At 55.3% G+C, this 16,132-nt stretch overlaps 7 protein-coding genes across 7 annotated transcripts; 3 read left to right on the forward strand and 4 right to left on the reverse strand.

Annotated features, from left to right (window-relative positions):
* Positions 1-457: 457 nt before the first annotated feature.
* Positions 458-1,715, reverse strand: CC84DRAFT_1220495 (GroES-like protein; the record flags this gene model as incomplete). Its single annotated transcript, XM_018183174.1, has 3 exons — positions 458-1,341; positions 1,493-1,624; positions 1,697-1,715. 3 exons carry the CDS (start codon positions 1,713-1,715, stop codon positions 458-460), a joined length of 1,035 nt encoding a protein of 344 aa, XP_018032502.1.
* Positions 1,716-2,618: 903 nt separating this feature from the next.
* Positions 2,619-3,706, forward strand: CC84DRAFT_1198394 (cel1 protein precursor; the record flags this gene model as incomplete). The annotated part of the gene is made up of 2 exons (XM_018181560.1): positions 2,619-3,305; positions 3,359-3,706. The coding sequence occupies exons 1-2, from the start codon at positions 2,937-2,939 to the stop codon at positions 3,704-3,706; spliced, it is 717 nt and encodes a 238-aa protein (XP_018032503.1). The 5' UTR covers positions 2,619-2,936.
* A 1,254-nt stretch (positions 3,707-4,960) lies between these two features.
* CC84DRAFT_1220497 (uncharacterized protein) lies at positions 4,961-5,822 on the forward strand (the record flags this gene model as incomplete). The annotated part of the gene is made up of 2 exons (XM_018183175.1): positions 4,961-5,713; positions 5,763-5,822. 2 exons carry the CDS (start codon positions 4,961-4,963, stop codon positions 5,820-5,822), a joined length of 813 nt encoding a protein of 270 aa, XP_018032504.1.
* A 935-nt stretch (positions 5,823-6,757) lies between these two features.
* On the reverse strand, positions 6,758-7,493 carry CC84DRAFT_1179087 (uncharacterized protein; the record flags this gene model as incomplete). Its single annotated transcript, XM_018180386.1, has 4 exons — positions 6,758-6,928; positions 7,015-7,040; positions 7,149-7,408; positions 7,483-7,493. 4 exons carry the CDS (start codon positions 7,491-7,493, stop codon positions 6,758-6,760), a joined length of 468 nt encoding a protein of 155 aa, XP_018032505.1.
* A 1,469-nt stretch (positions 7,494-8,962) lies between these two features.
* On the reverse strand, positions 8,963-9,631 carry CC84DRAFT_1179088 (uncharacterized protein; the record flags this gene model as incomplete). The annotated part of the gene is made up of 2 exons (XM_018180387.1): positions 8,963-9,284; positions 9,342-9,631. 2 exons carry the CDS (start codon positions 9,629-9,631, stop codon positions 8,963-8,965), a joined length of 612 nt encoding a protein of 203 aa, XP_018032506.1.
* Positions 9,632-10,776: 1,145 nt separating this feature from the next.
* CC84DRAFT_987914 (uncharacterized protein) lies at positions 10,777-12,852 on the forward strand. The gene is made up of 3 exons (XM_018188056.1): positions 10,777-11,342; positions 11,393-11,865; positions 11,923-12,852. Exons 1-3 carry the CDS (start codon positions 11,118-11,120, stop codon positions 12,767-12,769), a joined length of 1,545 nt encoding a protein of 514 aa, XP_018032507.1. The 5' UTR covers positions 10,777-11,117; the 3' UTR covers positions 12,770-12,852.
* A 777-nt stretch (positions 12,853-13,629) lies between these two features.
* CC84DRAFT_1152385 (extracellular metallo proteinase MEP) lies at positions 13,630-15,821 on the reverse strand. Its single transcript, XM_018176799.1, has 4 exons — positions 15,504-15,821; positions 14,947-15,452; positions 14,482-14,897; positions 13,630-14,433 (listed from the first exon to the last, which is right to left on the reverse strand). The coding sequence occupies exons 1-4, from the start codon at positions 15,735-15,737 to the stop codon at positions 13,691-13,693; spliced, it is 1,899 nt and encodes a 632-aa protein (XP_018032508.1). The 5' UTR covers positions 15,738-15,821; the 3' UTR covers positions 13,630-13,690.
* Positions 15,822-16,132: the final 311 nt, after the last annotated feature.

The raw sequence follows: 16,132 nt of genomic DNA on the forward strand, positions 1-16,132 counted from the left end.
TTCAATGGAGATGAAGAGATTTGAAACCTTATTCATCCACCTGCGGGAAGGATTCCAACGGGTGATCTTTAGTCAGCGATCTCGGCATGGATGTGGGCGAGATGTGTGAGGTATACAAGACGGCGTTTTCCAATGGGACAAAAACTTCCCGTCCCATCCTAGGAATACGGTGGCTTTTCATGTTTATGTGGGTATGCAGCCAAAACCCGCGTTTAGCTTGTTGAGTTAAAGCATCTTGGGCTCCAAACTGGGTCGTAGATGGATCGGATTTGTACTGTATTTTTCGCAGCAATCTCAAAGATTGCTTCTTCTCATGTTTGATTGGACTGTTTCTGATACGAACAACTGCATTGCCAAGCTAGTATGTGTTCATCAACAATTCAGGTACTCTATGGTTTATGCCAAATTACGCTCGCCGACGAATCGTCAAGCGCCCGCAAAACTCCAGCCATAAAGCCTATTCCCACGGATCAACCACATACCTAGCCCCACTTCCGCCCTCCAACACCTTCCTCAGCCCCTCGTTCAACCCCTTCAAACCCCCACCAACTTTCTCAATGGGCAACGGCTTGATCAAACCCCGCGCAATCCCCAGCGGCAGATACTCCTCCACAACCCACCTCTGCAACCCGCGATTTCTCTTCTCATACAACGACTCCGAATACGGCTCAAACACCCTCTCCACCCCCGCTGGAAGCTCTTCCCTCCCCGGCTGCATCGTAAACAGCCTCCCGCCTCCCTGCGCCTCTACCACCCTTCCCGTGACCGCAAGTGTACTCGCTACAGACACAAAGTCGACTACGATGTCGTACGGTCCCTTCTCCACGAGCTGTTCGATGAGGCCTTGTGCGTCTTGCGTGTGGTCAACGATTGCGGTTGCTCCCAGACCCTCAACAAAAGCACGATTCGGCGGACTACTCGTCGTAACAACCGCATACCCCGCCTGGCTCAAATACCCAACACTCAGTCCGCCAAAACTCCCACTTCCGCCATACACCAGCACTTTCTTCTTCTGATCCCTGTCCTCCACCACGCCCCCATCGAGCTGCGGTCTTTCCAACCCCAGTCTTCCGCTGAACAGCCCCACAACGCAAGTCAGATTCATGAAGAGCGACGCTGGGACGGAGAGGTCGATGGCGTCGGGTACGCGGCTGACCATGATGTCAGTGCAGATGACGAAGCGCTGGAAGGCGCCGTGTTGGTTGCCTTTGACATCGAAGCGTTTGGAGACGACGACGCGATCGCCGATGGCGAGGGAGGGTGGCGTGGAAGGGCCGAGGGATGCAATGGTGCCGGCGTAGGTCGAGCCTAGGATGGCGAGGTATGGGGTGTAGGGGATTACTGGGGAAGGGGTGGTATTAGCTTGATGAGGTTATGGTGGAAGGGGTTGCTGGGTAAGCGCTGTTCGTGTACAGAAAGTTAGGGTTGAAAGGCTGTAGGACAGCGAGCAGTACGAGGCTGACGCTTGATGCTTGATACATGGCTGACTTACCATTGTGGATGGCGATTTTTGCTTCGATGGCGTTGAGTGCGATGCATTCATTCTTAATAAGGATTTCTCTTGGGCCGGGCACGTAGACAGGTACAGGGTGGACCTCCAAAGACGTCTTTGGAGATGGAAGGACTAAAGATATTGTATTAGTCGCTATGTAGACGACGTTGGTGGATTGGTACCATGGCACCAATGGCAGCTTACTTGCAGCGAGGTTCGACATGCCCGCTTAGTATTTTATCCCAGTCTTTGGAACGTGAAAGGCAGCCAGTGAGGTTTGCAGCTTGGCATTGTGGCTTTGTCGTCTTGCGTTGCCGACTTGTATTGCGAGAAGCGGAAGATGGCCGCAATTTTTTGTAAGCTTTCGTGCGACACTGTGGATACCTCAAAATGCTCTCGGGCAGTATGGAGGACATGTCAGTGGATGACACGATCACACTTGACGCTAGAAGCCGAAGAGCTCGAACGACTACACGCTATGAGTTAGCGTACACGTGGAGGTGCAATCCTCCTCAGGCCGTTGCCAACCTCAACTAACCTCAACCAACCCACGTTCCTTCAACCTAGGAGCGCGCCAGGTAAAGGGCAATGTTTTCGACGTCATTATGGTGGCCCTTGGACCAGCATTGCGCGCAGTCGCCGTGGGCTGTTCGCGAATTGCCGCTCACGTTCCATGTTGATTACTTGTAGAACTTCATCGGCATCTACGGCGAGAGAAGCCTCATCGTCACGGCGCAAGTGCAACCTAGAGCCTTTCCGATCGTTACGGGTTGCTCAGCCTCAACTGATCTGCACTGCGGCTCTCATCGCGATCAGCGAGCCCTTCCGTTTCGAAACGAGAAGCCCTCCTTCCGTCTAATATACCCGGATCATCTCACCGCAGCTCACCAGCCCGACGTAGCAATCCGCTACCCAACGCCCATCTTCGATCTCGTTCTTTTGCGTTCGATTTAGTTGAACCAGATATCTTTTCTGCTGTCCAGATTGTTCTGCTTATCCACTTCATCCCACCCTCAAATAAACACCTTTTCAAGATTCCATCATGTCGCATGACCTAAATGAACCCCATATTAAGCATCTGGGGTGCAGCAAAGCTTAGCCGACTGGTCCAAGTCAGTTCGGCATGTCGATTACCGGTATGCCAGCAGCATTGGACCAACCATCACGCGCCTATCGTGGAGCCCACGGCCTCCAAGGACGCGCCGGCCCGGGATAGCGATAGTACTATACGACCTCTCAATTTCTGACCACTATCGCATCTATCCGCGGGTGACCACTGAATCGAGCTCCAAGCTGCGCACATGACCTGGGATTGGGTGGCAACAGTATTATGTTCCAAAGTGGGCAGTTGATATAGGAGAGGTGTGAGTATAAAGGGTGAGTAGTCGTGCGCCAATCTTTTTTGCCGTCTCGTATCTTCAGTGTCCCCTGTATCCAGATCAAGATGTTGTTCACCAGCGCTGTTGCTGCCGTTGCTCTTCTCGCCACCCAGGCTTCTGCCCACGGTGCTGTTACCAGCTACGTGATCGATGGCACCACCTACCCTGGATACGAAGGCTTTGCGCCGGCCACCAGCCCCAAGACCATCCAGCGCCAGTGGCCCGACTATAACCCCACTATGACCGTCACCGACAAGAAGGTCATGTGCAATGGTGGCACATCCGCAGACCTCAGCGCTCCGGTGAAGGCTGGAGGCAAGGTCAAGGCCATTTGGAAGCAATGGACTCATGCCCAGGGTCCCGTCATGGTCTGGATGTACAAATGCGCTGGAGACTTCAAGTCGTGCGACGGATCAGGCAAGAAGTGGTTCAAGGTATGCCATAGTTCAATTGCCGATTCAGAATCATTCGAGCTGACGTTCAATAGATTGACCAGAAGGGCATGACCGCACCTCCTCTTTCCGGCACTGCCTGGGGAACCAACGATGTCCTCAAGAACCTGTACTGGGAGTCCACCATCCCGAGCTCTCTTGCTGCCGGCAACTACCTCATCCGCCACGAACTCCTCGCTCTTCACCAGGCCAATACCCCTCAGTTCTACGCCGAGTGCGCTCAGCTACAGGTTACTGGCAGTGGTTCCGGCTCTCCCAGCGGCGACTACCTCGCCACTATTCCCGGCTATGCGTCCCAGAGCGACCCCGGAATCACGGTCGACACATATGGAAGCAAGGCAACGACCTACACTCCTCCTGGACCCAAGGTTTGGACTGGTTAGAGGAAAGAGGTCATTTTCTTCGTCGCTTCTCGATTCGTTGACCAAGGCTTCCTACATGCATGTACTTATTGGCATGTGATACAATTACAAACTGTGCATCTCTAATCGTCTGTTGCATATGATATACTGACAGATGTCTATATGAAGGAGCGATAATGGTTATCGCTCGTCAGCGGCAGAACACTTGTCGTATAATTCTGTTCAGCTTGCGGCGACCAGCCCGTGTTTCAAGAGCCAAGGCTTCAGTGATATATTTACGCGGAAGCGCTCCTATATCCATGATAGGGTGATTTGAAAACGCCGCTTCGTGAATGCTATCAGCGCAGAGCGAGTACGAGGTCAGCACGAGACCTCCGGATTCCCTGCGTGGTCCAGCCAGTAGGTTTAGACCCCACACAAACTTCCGAAGCCACAACGCTAACACCTCCCCACAGCGACCTCCAGCTCGATAATCTCCGCGATCGTTCGTCAACTGCCGTCCTTCACATGCGTTATCGTCCTTCCTTCATGCGCATCATGTCGCACAGCATACCACGGCATACAGCATGCCGAGCTGAGCGATCGCGCAGAATTGTCTTTCTGTGCACGATTTTGCCTCGACGACGTCACTGAGAGGATCAATAGGAGTATCGAGGGAGTGCAAAGGCCGTGAGCTATGGCGCACGATGGCGCACGCGAGCGAGGGGCTTGGAGCTGAGGTGTGCATCCTGAAACATGGAGCTGTGCAACAAGTCCGTCTCAACCAACAGCCGAACACGACATAAGCCGGGCCTGGTACGCAGCAGCATCGCAGTAGGCCTGCATCTTGCCCACCAACAGTCCTTATCGGACCTCTTCTTCTGTAAATATTCGTTTTCCTCCTTTCGTTTGGAATTGGTCTCTCGCTCCCGCCTTCGTGAATCAGTTACGCGCCCACCTTGCCGCGCATTCATTTTAGCCGCATCGAGCACCGCCTGATCGCCCCCAAGTTGAAACACAACGCGGAACGACGCCGAGCACCACGCCGCAGCGCATCGCGCAGTACCTTTGAAATAGCAGTTCCCAACGCTCATCACCATCCCGAGCGCTTAGATTCTACGGCGCAGTCACGGCGCAGCAGCGCTCGCATTGATCCCTTCCCTTCTCAATCTGTCTTCCTAGTATATCTACCGAGCTGGCCTCGCTTTCCTTTTACGATGCCGGGTTTCCTCGTTCAGTTCTACGCGCTTGTGTTTCTAGCATACCTTGTCTTTTCCATTATCAAAATCACAAAAGATGAAGCCAAAATCGTCGTCCCGCTGCGCGACCTGGAGCTTCCTCTTCCTCTCCCTGTACGCAGCAGCCGGTCTCTGCACGCCCACAGCAGGACCTCTTCTCCAGCCCGGAGCACCATCTCCCGCCCCCGCTCGACATCCAGCTCCACCCGGGCGCCAAGCTCAATCATCTCCAAGCCAGCTTCTTCGGGATCAAGCTCAGGCTCAAGACGCAGCTCGTTCTCCCTCTGGTCTCGCAAGCCGAAGCCCGCAGCCGCAGCCCCAGCCCCAGGTGGACCCGCTGCCCTCAAGCAGCGAGCGCCAAAGCAAAAGTCGCGCCCGACGTCGCTCCGCAGCCTCGCGACGAGCAAATACAGGGGTATGCACCTTCACGGTCTCCCAAGTCCAAGTCTGCACTCCGGATTCCACTTCGCCGGCGCTGGCCAACTACCTGCAAATTAACACGCTGTACTCGCCGTATAACGCGGACGCGGCCGAGGTCGACAACGTCCGCCACCAGAGGCCGATGCAGGAGTTCAACAGCTACCAGCGCCTGCTTGCAGACCAGCCGTGGGACGTTGCCCGTGTGGAGGGGGACAGCCGCACGCTTACTATCATCGAGGGGGAGGACGGCGACCTCCGCATGTCGTATGGCGGCGCGGGGTGGACGGAGGATTCCAGGGCTGGGGATGGGCAAGCGGGCTGGTGCGAGGAGGCCGAGTGGTATGAAGCAGAGGACTGGAGCTGTCCGCATGGGGACACGAAAACGCAGAGGGTGAGTCTGGTCGCGATTGCAGAAACGAGCACGAAGCTGACTGGAACAGAAAAGGACGATTCACTGCGGCTTTCCATGCGCGCGGATCGAGCGGCTGGAACTGAAATGATGTCTACCAGCAGGCTGGAGCGGGTAGCTGGTGATCTTTGCATTTGGCCAGTCAGCCGGTCTTCTCGATATCGCTTGGTCGTGGTGATCATGGTGGCCAATTGGATATTGATCATGCTGGCTGCTAGCATTGAGCGATGTTGAAACGACCGACTGACCGGTCAAAGCCAACGTATACCGATTGATCGAACTACTCGAGCCGAGCCACTTGAAAGTCAGGGTGGACAGCAGGGCCCTTCAGTCTCTTGAAGGTCCGACCACAAGACTGTCGTATCCGCAGCCCAATCCCGGTATTTTTCCATGTAGATACGTTCTTTGCCAGCTGAGCTGTTTCCCCTTTACGACATGTCTATGCCATCTACCATCGGCAAGGCAGACTCGCGCCGAGATCGTCCAGGAAGGACGTACCTCACTGCCATATCAAACAATGCAAAAACATCTTGAAACAAGACACGACCAATTGCACGTTCGTCTCTCCTAGTGCACTATACCCGTGCCGCGTGGCTCTTGATGTGGTCTACCAGGGTAGGTGTCTGGTGGCGCAGCCTTCCGGACTGTGTGCATGAACGCACGGCTGCAGTGCTACTCCGCAACGTTCGACCCATCCGGTAACCGGTAATAAACATACGGCGGTGGCGTCGGTGACGTTTATGCCGTTGATGTACGACCTGTGCGCGGTGGCTGAAAGAGTCTGCTATGGCCAAACAAGATAGCGTGCGGAGGATTGATTCCCTCGGATGTTAGGCGCCTGGACCTTCCATGGGAGCATGGTGAGTGTGCTAATTAGCGGGCAATAGATGGGGGGGGGGTGGTAGAGGATTGTTAAGGATGATGGCGTGAGAGTCGGAATACAGATTCGGGGATACACTGCTGATGGTGGGCATGCATGGGTTTGTTTTGAGGTGCTGTCCACTTGGAAACGCAAAGCAGAAGATGTTATTTCTGACAGTGGAATCGGATCATGGTGCACTGCTGGGACGGGGGATTCGGCAGCGAGACATTGTACGTGTAGCAAAACCTATACGATACGATCCCAACGCCGCAGTTCTGTGAGTCCAAGACTGGATGGTCTCGACGTAAGCAGTCGGTGACCATCTGAGATGATACCTACAAAGGTCATATTAATAAAGTTGCGTTGTGAGATTTTTTTTGTCCGTATACATCATGATCAACTCTATGAAAATAGTACACACCATTGTGGTTTGTAGACGACTCGCTTCTGAACAGAAATAAGCACACACAAACAGCATATGAGCCAATCGGCTGTGCGGCAGCTCCTGTCTGTGACCATGGATGTGGTATTTTTGCTCCGTACCGAGCCACTGACGATGGAAGCCTCGCACTTTTACGACTTGACAATGTCGGTAGATTATCTGGGCATCTGTGAAAAATACGCAAACGGATGATGTCATAGCAATTCTCCCAGGTACCAAAGCTGTCAAGTTTGGTCTGTTGTCTTGGGGTTTGAGTGCGTGGCAGTGTTTCCAGACTCGAGATACAATGAAAAGATAGGGTAATGACTGAAGTGGAAACCGCGTACAAGTATCAACAGTAGGATTTGACATGCGTACACTCTCTTTTTCGATTCTGGAAATCAGTGTCAAGTTACCTGTGCGTATATCTATGGCTACACCGCAGTCGTTACTCCGCAAAGAACGTACATCATCGCCATGACACCAGCGGTGAATGAAAGACTATTGATGTCTTAGTGTAACAGTAGTCATTCTGTCGCGCCTAGCAGCGACAAAGCGGAACGTTTCCTGCATAAAGAAAACACCACCAGGGAGTTCCTCGCGTGGTCAATCAAGCCAACGGAACTTGTTCTGCCGCGATGTTTGGGCGAAACGGCAACGTCAGCATACATACGTTTACAACCCTACATTCCTAGCCTTTAACTGGACGCATTCCTGTCAGAGTGCAACCGCGTAGCCCCCGCCATGGATGGCCAGCCGTGAACGTTCTGCGCGAAACGGCTGTCATCCTGTAGCACGTAATTTCCACAAGCCATTTACGCAGTCTCACAAGCAAGACCACAGGCCTACGGTATCAACAAATCGCCAACTCAGCTGCACGACCGCTTCAGATGCGTGGATCCCTTCGCACTGCTTTCCCTGTGCGCCGGATGGCACTTCGTTGAACGCACACAGGTCATGAGCATTGATGTACGAGAAACAGTCGAGCCCACTCCCGCACCTAAGGCTGTTTGCAACGCGATCCAGATCCTGGAATTTGCGGCATTTCACCATAGCCTGAGAGGGCGTTTACGCCACACAACCGCCCGCGCCACATATCCTTACGCCAAACGGGACCACTGTGTTTCAACGTCCGCTTTGAAACCCGGAGATGTACCGCTGCACACATCATTGGCGTGGTGTTTGTTTTCGGAGAACCCGCCGGATAAGCCACCGCCTGTACCACAAAAACATGGCCTGATGTGTTCTCTCAGGCTGCGTGGAGCAAAGCACCTGAGGTGAGCTGGATTGTGGAGTGGTGCTGATTGGGCGGTGCGTAAATTTTGCGTACAGCACCACACGGTGCCTTTGCGCGCAACAGAGGAGACGCTGAACCGGGTCGCTGATACGATCGCCACCCTGGTGAGACGTGCGATATGAGGGTTTGTTTGAAGGAAATACGGCAGCAAGAGATCAAACACCGCGTGCTGTTATGGTCGCCTCATTGCGGCAGGCTAATTAGCAGCGGCTGCATCGCAAACTGGACGACGGGCGATGATAGATTAAGGGCGGTGATGCGCGTTGGGTGTGCTTGGCGACGGGCGAACCTGCGGACAGTGGAGGAAGGAAGGAAGGGAAGGTTGTAGCGGGCGCGCGGTCGCGTGTGCGCGACTCAGCGTAGATCTTATCGCGAGGCACTGATCATATTGGAACGGGCCAGGGAAGGAGCGGGATGGCTTGAGGACAAACCATCGGCTCGTGTCCCATCACATCACATCACATCACGACGCGGTAGTTGAGCTTGGCTAGGAAGTTGCAAAGTGTATTGGAGATGCATGAAGAGCCTATCAGGCGATGCTGTGGTAGGAAATAGCGAGTTTAACACAACCGAGAGCCGTCAATTTCATTTCATCTCATCATGTCCGAAACGCCGGGAAGCATGGTGCAGCCGTTGCACTCATCAGGTCGTCTACCAGCCGCCCTGCTGGTTGTGCTTCTTGTCCTTGTGCTTATCCTCAAGCTTGGAACCTAGCACGGCACCCGCGATGGCCCCGATGATACCGTGGCCGCCCATCTTGTTGCCGCCAAAGTATCCCGCGGCGCCGCCTCCAAGAGCGCCCATCAGGCCGCGATCGCCCTCAGCCTGGGCATTGGGGTCGGTAGAACCATACTGTCCCTGCTGGCCGTGCTGGCCGTACTGGCCCTGGGGATACTGATCTTGCGCGTAGCCGCCCTGCTGGGGGAACTGCTGCGCGGGTGCTTGGCCCGGGTATGGCTGCTGCCCGTAGGCTCTGCGGCGCGTTAGCTGCGGTTTCGAAACTGTGACGGGGTGGCGAATGAGGACTTACGCTGGCTGGTTGTATTGCTGGTTCTGGTCGTAGCCTTGCTGGCCGTTCTGAAAACCGCCGTGCGCGGGAGGGCCGTAGCCTGGGTACTGCTGTTGCTGGTGCTGTTGCTCGCCGTACTGCTGCTGTGGCGCGTGCTGGCCGTAGCCCTGGTCGTAGCCTCCCTGGTGTGGCGGCGGGTAGCCCTGGCTTGGGGCCGGGGACCCGTATGAGGGCGCGCCACCGTACTGGCTGTTCTGCTGGTACTGCTGGCCGTACTGCTGCTGGCCGTACTGATCGTAGGGGTTCGACATGGGGAAGATGGATATGCTGTGTGGGTTGAAGCGGAGCGTGGCGGATGAGGGCAATGTGAAATGAAGTCGATTCACAGCGGGGCACAAGCTGAGGGGTAGGCAATGGAAGTCGTAACGGGGGCGCGAATGGCGGGATCAAATACTCGGCGACGTAATGGCTATGTTGAATCTTTATACACTACGGCATCTCGGATCCGGGCTGCTGACCGAAGAGAATTGCCTTCGTTGAGCAGCGAGGCGGAGCAACAACGAAGATTCGAGCTGCTGACCTTGTGGCGCTCAGCCTCAGTGTTGGAAGAGCACCGGCAAGCGGACTGCTTGTCAGTCGTGCGCAGTCTGCCCCGCGCACAGTGTGCGAGCCTGGGGTGGTTGCTTCCACCATTCGCGGCGCATCAATGCCACGTTGAAGGCGACGCTCGTTCGCAGAGGTATGCGCGGGCATGGCAATCTGCCCAGCCCGTCCACCGGCTGGGTCGTGCTTCAGCTGCCCCAGGAAACAAACCATCCGTTCTTGTGCACGCTGCGAAACTGCTGGGCTCCTCGCGACTCGTAGTCTCTCGCAGCTGGGCATTTCGCGCCGGCCAGAAGCCACCCAAACGCGAGCCGTCGTCGACAGATGCGCTCGCCGTCCGTCTCCCTCGAGATCCGGGCCGGTGGCTGTGCCAGTGTGGCTTGGCTGGCGTCATCCGCTACCTCGATCCGTGGACTTTGTACAATCTTCCGCGCGTCACGTTTTTTTCGCAGTCGAACCAGCAGAGAGTAGACCCGTCCCACAGCGCACCACCGCTGGCCACCGTGAGATGATGACTTGCAACGTGCTCATCAGGTTCGTCACGCCTCGACGTCGGGTGGGCCTGCGGCGCCATGCCGCTTAGCGAGGCCAGCCCAGTCTGGGGCGGGTATTGAAACGCGACCACGCTGCCCTGAGACAGGTCCAAGACAAGCATCCAGGGGCTGCTCAACCTTCTGAGGCGCTTGCTCCATGCTCAAGCACCCTCCCGGCCCACAATTTGCCTGAACGAGTCAATTACTCGCCATTAAGGTTCCCCATGCCTGGTGCTGAGCCCGCTAATCTCGCCGCTTCGCGCCGCAAAGGGTGCCCACCCGCACCTGGACTTCTCAAACCGACACGGGACCAACAGCGACACATTGGCTAGCGTCCTTTATGCACTCTCTCATATCCCTCATTGTCCTGTCGCAGCCATGTAGTCTCGAGCGTTCGCCCAGCCTTTTGCTGCTCGCTGCTGACTTGCCCCGTCTGTCCTTCGTTCCGCAGCCGGGCTGCTGTTGCTAATACTCGACTTTCGTTGACTTTCGCTTCTCATTCTCTTCGACCCCTCTGGCACCGGTCCTAGCTGGCTTAGGACTTCTTTTATTCGACCCCTCTTTCCATCTTGACGCGGGCCGACTTGATATGTTGTGGGTGGGAACTCGTTGACCGGCAGGATTGAGAGGGCCTAGTGGGCCCACGCCCCGAACATTCAACATGCCGGTTCCAAGGCTTCAAAGAAGGGTGGACGAGGTCAAATATGTTGTTGTGGAGAGGACCGAGGAGGACGAGACACAAGAGGTGGAACGATTGGGCGTGGCAGCGACCGCAACCCCGACCAACTTCGTCAGCCCTCGGCAGGATCCCGCGCAGGCACAGCCTACTGTTTTACAGATTCGGGACGACGATAGTGATAGTGAGGGCAAGGGACCACCAGAAGTGGTATGAGAGGGACTGATCATCAAATTGGAACTTGGAGCTGACTGGAATAGTGGACACTTACTGTGATGGGCGCGCAATCAACGGGAGGAGCACTCGCTGCAAACGAACCCACCGCAACAGTGGTCGTTGCAATCCCCCCGCCGCCTCGCGATGGAGACAGGGGTGGAAAGCCTGACGGGGGTTCACAGAAAGGCGGTATTTCGCAGACAACTGAGCACCTGCTCATTGCAGCTGGATCGATTGGTGCTACTATCATTCTTGTCATGATCGTGCTGGCTATTTATACTATGCGCAAACGGGGTCTGACGCTCGCTCAAGCCATCAAGCAAGGAAAACATCAAGTCACTCGGCGCGGCCCTCCGCCGCCACCCAAGTACCAACCAACTTGGGATGCAAAGCAATCTTTTAGCAACGATTACGGTGCTCTGAGGAGAAACACAGTTACCCCTCCGCAAGCGGCAATGGCTCGTTCTGGTTCTCTCTCATCTCAGAGGGGTCCCATTGCTCTTGGTCGTAGCGACAGGTACGTCTTTGCATTACCCACGGCAAACCGTTCGACTGATAGGCTGACTTCAAACAGCTTCAACCTACAGAACACGAAATCTGTCGATGGCCAAGGATCAACATTCCTCCTCGAATCCCCACCTCCGCCTCGCCGCAACAACTCTAACCGAAGCGGTCCCACCAGCATCACACCGTCATCCGCTGTCCTTGGTCAGGACTCAAGACGTAGTGTCTCCACTCAGAACACTCGCTCGGTCGATGAGAACGCCTCCGAACTCATATACAACGATGTCCCCCAAGAACGGATCGCATCTCCTCTACCTCCTCCACCGACATTCAAGCAATTCCTCAACAACAGACCATCCATTTCTGGAAAGGCAGGCTTCGGTGGCATGATGAGCAGATTCAGCTGGACGAACTCCAACGCACCACAGACACCGAAAGCCACCACTTCACAAGATCCCTACCAAGGCGGTCGCGAGAGCTACATGACCTCGCGCTCTTCTGTCCCACGCTTCCGCACCGTCGACTCTTGGGTCAACCAACAAACAAACCGCATCGAAGCACAAAAGCTTAAAGAGCAATTCCGCCTCACCTCTACATCGACCGTGTACTCGCAAGACGAGGAAGCCGACCACGTTCCCGAAGTCCCCGCGATGCCCAAGAACGTCGAGCGCCTCCGCGAGAGCTCCGCGCCGATGAGCGCATCGCTGCCTCTGCGCGCGCCCGCCACACCCCCGCTGCCGCCCTCTATGGGTCTTCCGGGCAAGAACATCAAGCACGAGCGCCACGATACCCGCACCACTGTGGACACAGCGCCAATTTTCAAACAGCACCCCGGCAACGAGGTCCGCTTCAGCACACGCAGCACCGTGCCCTCGGAGATCCTGGACCGCGGCCGCCCCAACAACGTACTCTCATGAGCGTAATGCCATGCCTTTTCCTTCTTGTTTGCTTCGAATCGAGTACCCCATTTATCGCGTTAGCATTTGCATTTGAGTGCGGCTGGGAAAAAGGGACGGGTGGGTGGCAGAAGAAGCAGAGAGATGTTGCAGATCTCAGCTGCAGGCGAGAAGGGTCTGTGGTGTTTAATGATGCGAGCAAAGAGACGAGCGTCTTGAGGGCGGACTGGACGGACACGGACTTTTTTTTGCATGTGTGTATACTGTACTATGGCTGGCCTGGGCATGGGAGGGGAGCAACGCATTATTCAATATAATATCAACATTGCACATCCACGCGTCCTTACTGCTTTGCTGCTCTTAGACTCAGATGCACCTCGTTCCGCTTCTTCTCGTCTCCGCACGAGGCTGGTTGCAAGATCGTCTGCGTGCCCACCAAGCAACAACTTGCTGCATCACACGACCAGCCCAGCTTTCGAAACCTGCTCCGAAAACCATGCACAGCATCTAGATCCACCAGCTTACCACCGCGCCTAGGACGGGCACCTTGCGATCCGGGCCTGGGGCCCTTGGGGTACGAGGTCTGGGAGTGGTTTCAGATGTGGCGCGGCAGGGGCAGGGGTTGTCAACGTCCAGCCAGGAGCAAGCCTGTGCGAGGGTATTAGTTCCTGCTGTGTGTTTGCTGTTGTTTGGGTGGCGTTTTGAGCGAGTTGTCGGAGCCTGTGGGTAGACTTGGGTGGCGAGCTGGATGGGGAGAGCAGGATCTTTACGTGTATGTATGTGACATTGTGCGGTCGTGCAGCGTTGAGGGCTGTGGGTCACTCGTACTGCACATATCATCACTGTAGACTTCTTGGATAGTTTATGCGTTGGAAATACAAAGTGTGAATTTGTACAGGGAAAGAGAGGTCGTCGGGGTGGTTGGATGTCCTCCGTTCCCACTCAGCACACCCCTTTAGGCACGACAAAGCTGTTCGTCCTCTTCGTCGAGCTGTATTTCGCGCCCTCGCCCAAACCTCGCTTTGCAAATCCTTTCCATATCTCACATGCATTCTCCCCACCCGTTAACGCGAGATCCGCATCTAGAATTGCATCGCGCGCCGACACGAAAGTCGGGTTGCAAGGTTGTAGCGCCATGCCGTCCAAGACTAACTTCAGGATTAGATACTTCCCGTCGGTTGGTACGCCCTTGCTGTCAAAGGTGGGAACCGGAGCATCGTTCTTGCCGTGCTTCTCGATCAGGTTCCAGAGGACTTCATACAGCATTGTCGCCCAGATGGTGCCAATGTAATGCACCTTCGTCAGCGCGTCGGCATCGCTGTACACGTGCGGGTTGGTCTCCTGGTTCGTGGAGTACACGTATGGGCGCAGGCCCTTGGGATCGCCATACACCCACGCGCCCATTGGGTAGTCCGTGGTGCGCGTGTCGTTGGGCTTGAGGCGGATGGCCGTGGCGTAGAAGTCGCCCCAGCCCTCACCCATGCCGCCGCTCTCGAGCACGGAGAGGCATCCGCTGTTCTTGGGGCCGCCGGTGAGTCGGTTCGATAGGCCGTGCGTGTACTCGTGGATTACGACGCCGGCTTCGAAGGCGCCGTCACGCCAAGGCTCGGTGCGGTTCCACATGTACATGCGCATGCGGGCTTTTTGGCCGTCGACGGGGGTTTGGAAGTTGGCGTTGTTGAGACCTGTAAAGCTTTAATGATATGGATGAGGGATATGAAGGGAGTACGTACCTGCGCCATCTTGTGCGTTCAAGTAGACGAAGTCGTTGCCTACACCGCCCTGGCCGTTGTTGTTTGTTTCGAAGTTCCCAGCAGCTTCGGTGAAGCCAAGCTTGTAGAGTAGGTCGTGGTATGTGTTGGCGGTGTAGAAGAGCTGGGTAATGGATGCATTGATGTAGCTCTTCCAATCGCTCTCCACTAGGTCGTAAGGGTACTCAAAGTCAAGGTCCGCCTCCGTCGGCCTGGGAAGACTCTCGTAGTTCGAGGTGCGGCCGGCCCAGTTGCTCTGTGCGACACCATTATTGCCCCAGGTGGTGGTGTACGACTTTGAGCCGTCGCTGTGCCAGCCAAACTCACTGGCAACCTTATCAAAGGGATCTGTCAAAAGTTTTCGTTCGCCTTCAGTTGGGTCGTTTAGGCCCCATGGGCTGAGAAGTGTTAGTTCAGTGACTATGAATCTGAAACGCATGAGCTTACTAGACTTCGTATGTCGCATCGGCACCATAGTCGACAACGTGGTGAATCTTCTCGCCATCTTCAGCATCGACATAGGTCAGAAGCCAGTTAACGTCTACATCAGTCTCGACCCTCCAGCTGAGAGCAAGGCTGTCGCCTGTTTGCACGTAGACAAGGCGAGCCTCTGGCGCTGATACAGTACCGGTCGTCTCTTTGATGGTGTAAACGTTCGATTCGGTCTCCTCAGCCTTGGCTTTGTCTGCCGACATGGGTAGTTGAAGCGTGGAAACGGCAGATTTAAGAGCGGCGGTGGGCTCAACGGCATCCCGTTTCCTTAGTGCTGACGGGGCTTTGCCTTGGTAGAACGAGTTGCCGAAAGAGAAGACTTCTCCATCGCGACCGATGTTGACATGAAAGTCCGCATTGTCGATGTCTAGGCCATTAACTGTCTGCTTGAAGTTGAAATGTGCGATGCCGTTGTCGCCAACGTAATGATCGTCGACTAGGCGAAAAGTTACACCGGGAATCTAATACATGTGAGCATGTTTTCGTGCTACACACATCCCGAAGTGACATACAGTTGCCTTTACCAATTCGGTAGCGGTGTCCACAGGGTCGGCCCGCTTGTTGAGGGAGGTGATTGATGGGTCCGACTGGACAGCGGTGGCATTGGCATACTCCGTGTCAAGAACCTGGCGGAAGGCATTGAGATCAACAGCGCGCCTGCTCAGTGTTCGTGTGGCGTGGGTAGGATGGCCGTAGACATGCTGGGTGGCCAAAGAAGCCAGTGACGCAAGAATGAAGGACCGCATATTGACATTCAAACTCTGCGCTGCCTGATCATGAACAAAACAGGGTAGACTTCGGCTCCGTAGTACGCGAGACTTGATTGAACGAGCCCCACGACGTCCAACATTGTGCTCATCATCTTCTTCTTATACTGCTGCCGTCACGAACGAAATTTCGCACAGGTGGACTCACACCCGCGGACATATGGTTTTCCAATAGCGGCAAAAGAACTGCTGGTAGTATCTCTCAATACCTACCCAATGCTAGTCTCGGGAGGTGTATGCAGGTAAGCGTCTTCCGACTGCCTTTTGCAGATAAGACCCCATTGCGATATCTGTTGTAGTCGTTCGTGACCGTTTAGCCAAGAACCGGACCCTGGGTTCCAGCAGGCTGGGCACTATAATGCACTGAGCATGTC

This window comes from Paraphaeosphaeria sporulosa, assembly GCF_001642045.1.
Source record: "Paraphaeosphaeria sporulosa strain AP3s5-JAC2a unplaced genomic scaffold CC84scaffold_9, whole genome shotgun sequence".
Lineage (NCBI taxonomy): Eukaryota > Fungi > Ascomycota > Dothideomycetes > Pleosporales > Didymosphaeriaceae > Paraphaeosphaeria > Paraphaeosphaeria sporulosa.

Bases quoted from the DNA above. Each gene is read 5' to 3' on its own strand.
- CC84DRAFT_1152385 (XM_018176799.1), bottom strand. From the start codon at position 15,737: ATGCGGTCCTTCATTCTTGCGTCACTGGCTTCTTTGGCCACCCAGCAT. The intron at 15,453-15,503 runs GTATGTCACTTC...CACATGTATTAG, and splicing joins CCGAATTGGTAAAGGCAACT to ATTCCCGGTGTAACTTTTCG. The intron at 14,898-14,946 runs GTAAGCTCATGC...AACACTTCTCAG, and splicing joins GATGCGACATACGAAGTCTA to CCCATGGGGCCTAAACGACC.
- CC84DRAFT_987914 (XM_018188056.1), top strand. From the start codon at position 11,118: ATGCCGGTTCCAAGGCTTCAAAGAAGGGTGGACGAGGTCAAATATGTT. The intron at 11,343-11,392 runs GTATGAGAGGGA...TGACTGGAATAG, and splicing joins GCAAGGGACCACCAGAAGTG to TGGACACTTACTGTGATGGG. The intron at 11,866-11,922 runs GTACGTCTTTGC...GACTTCAAACAG, and splicing joins GCTCTTGGTCGTAGCGACAG to CTTCAACCTACAGAACACGA.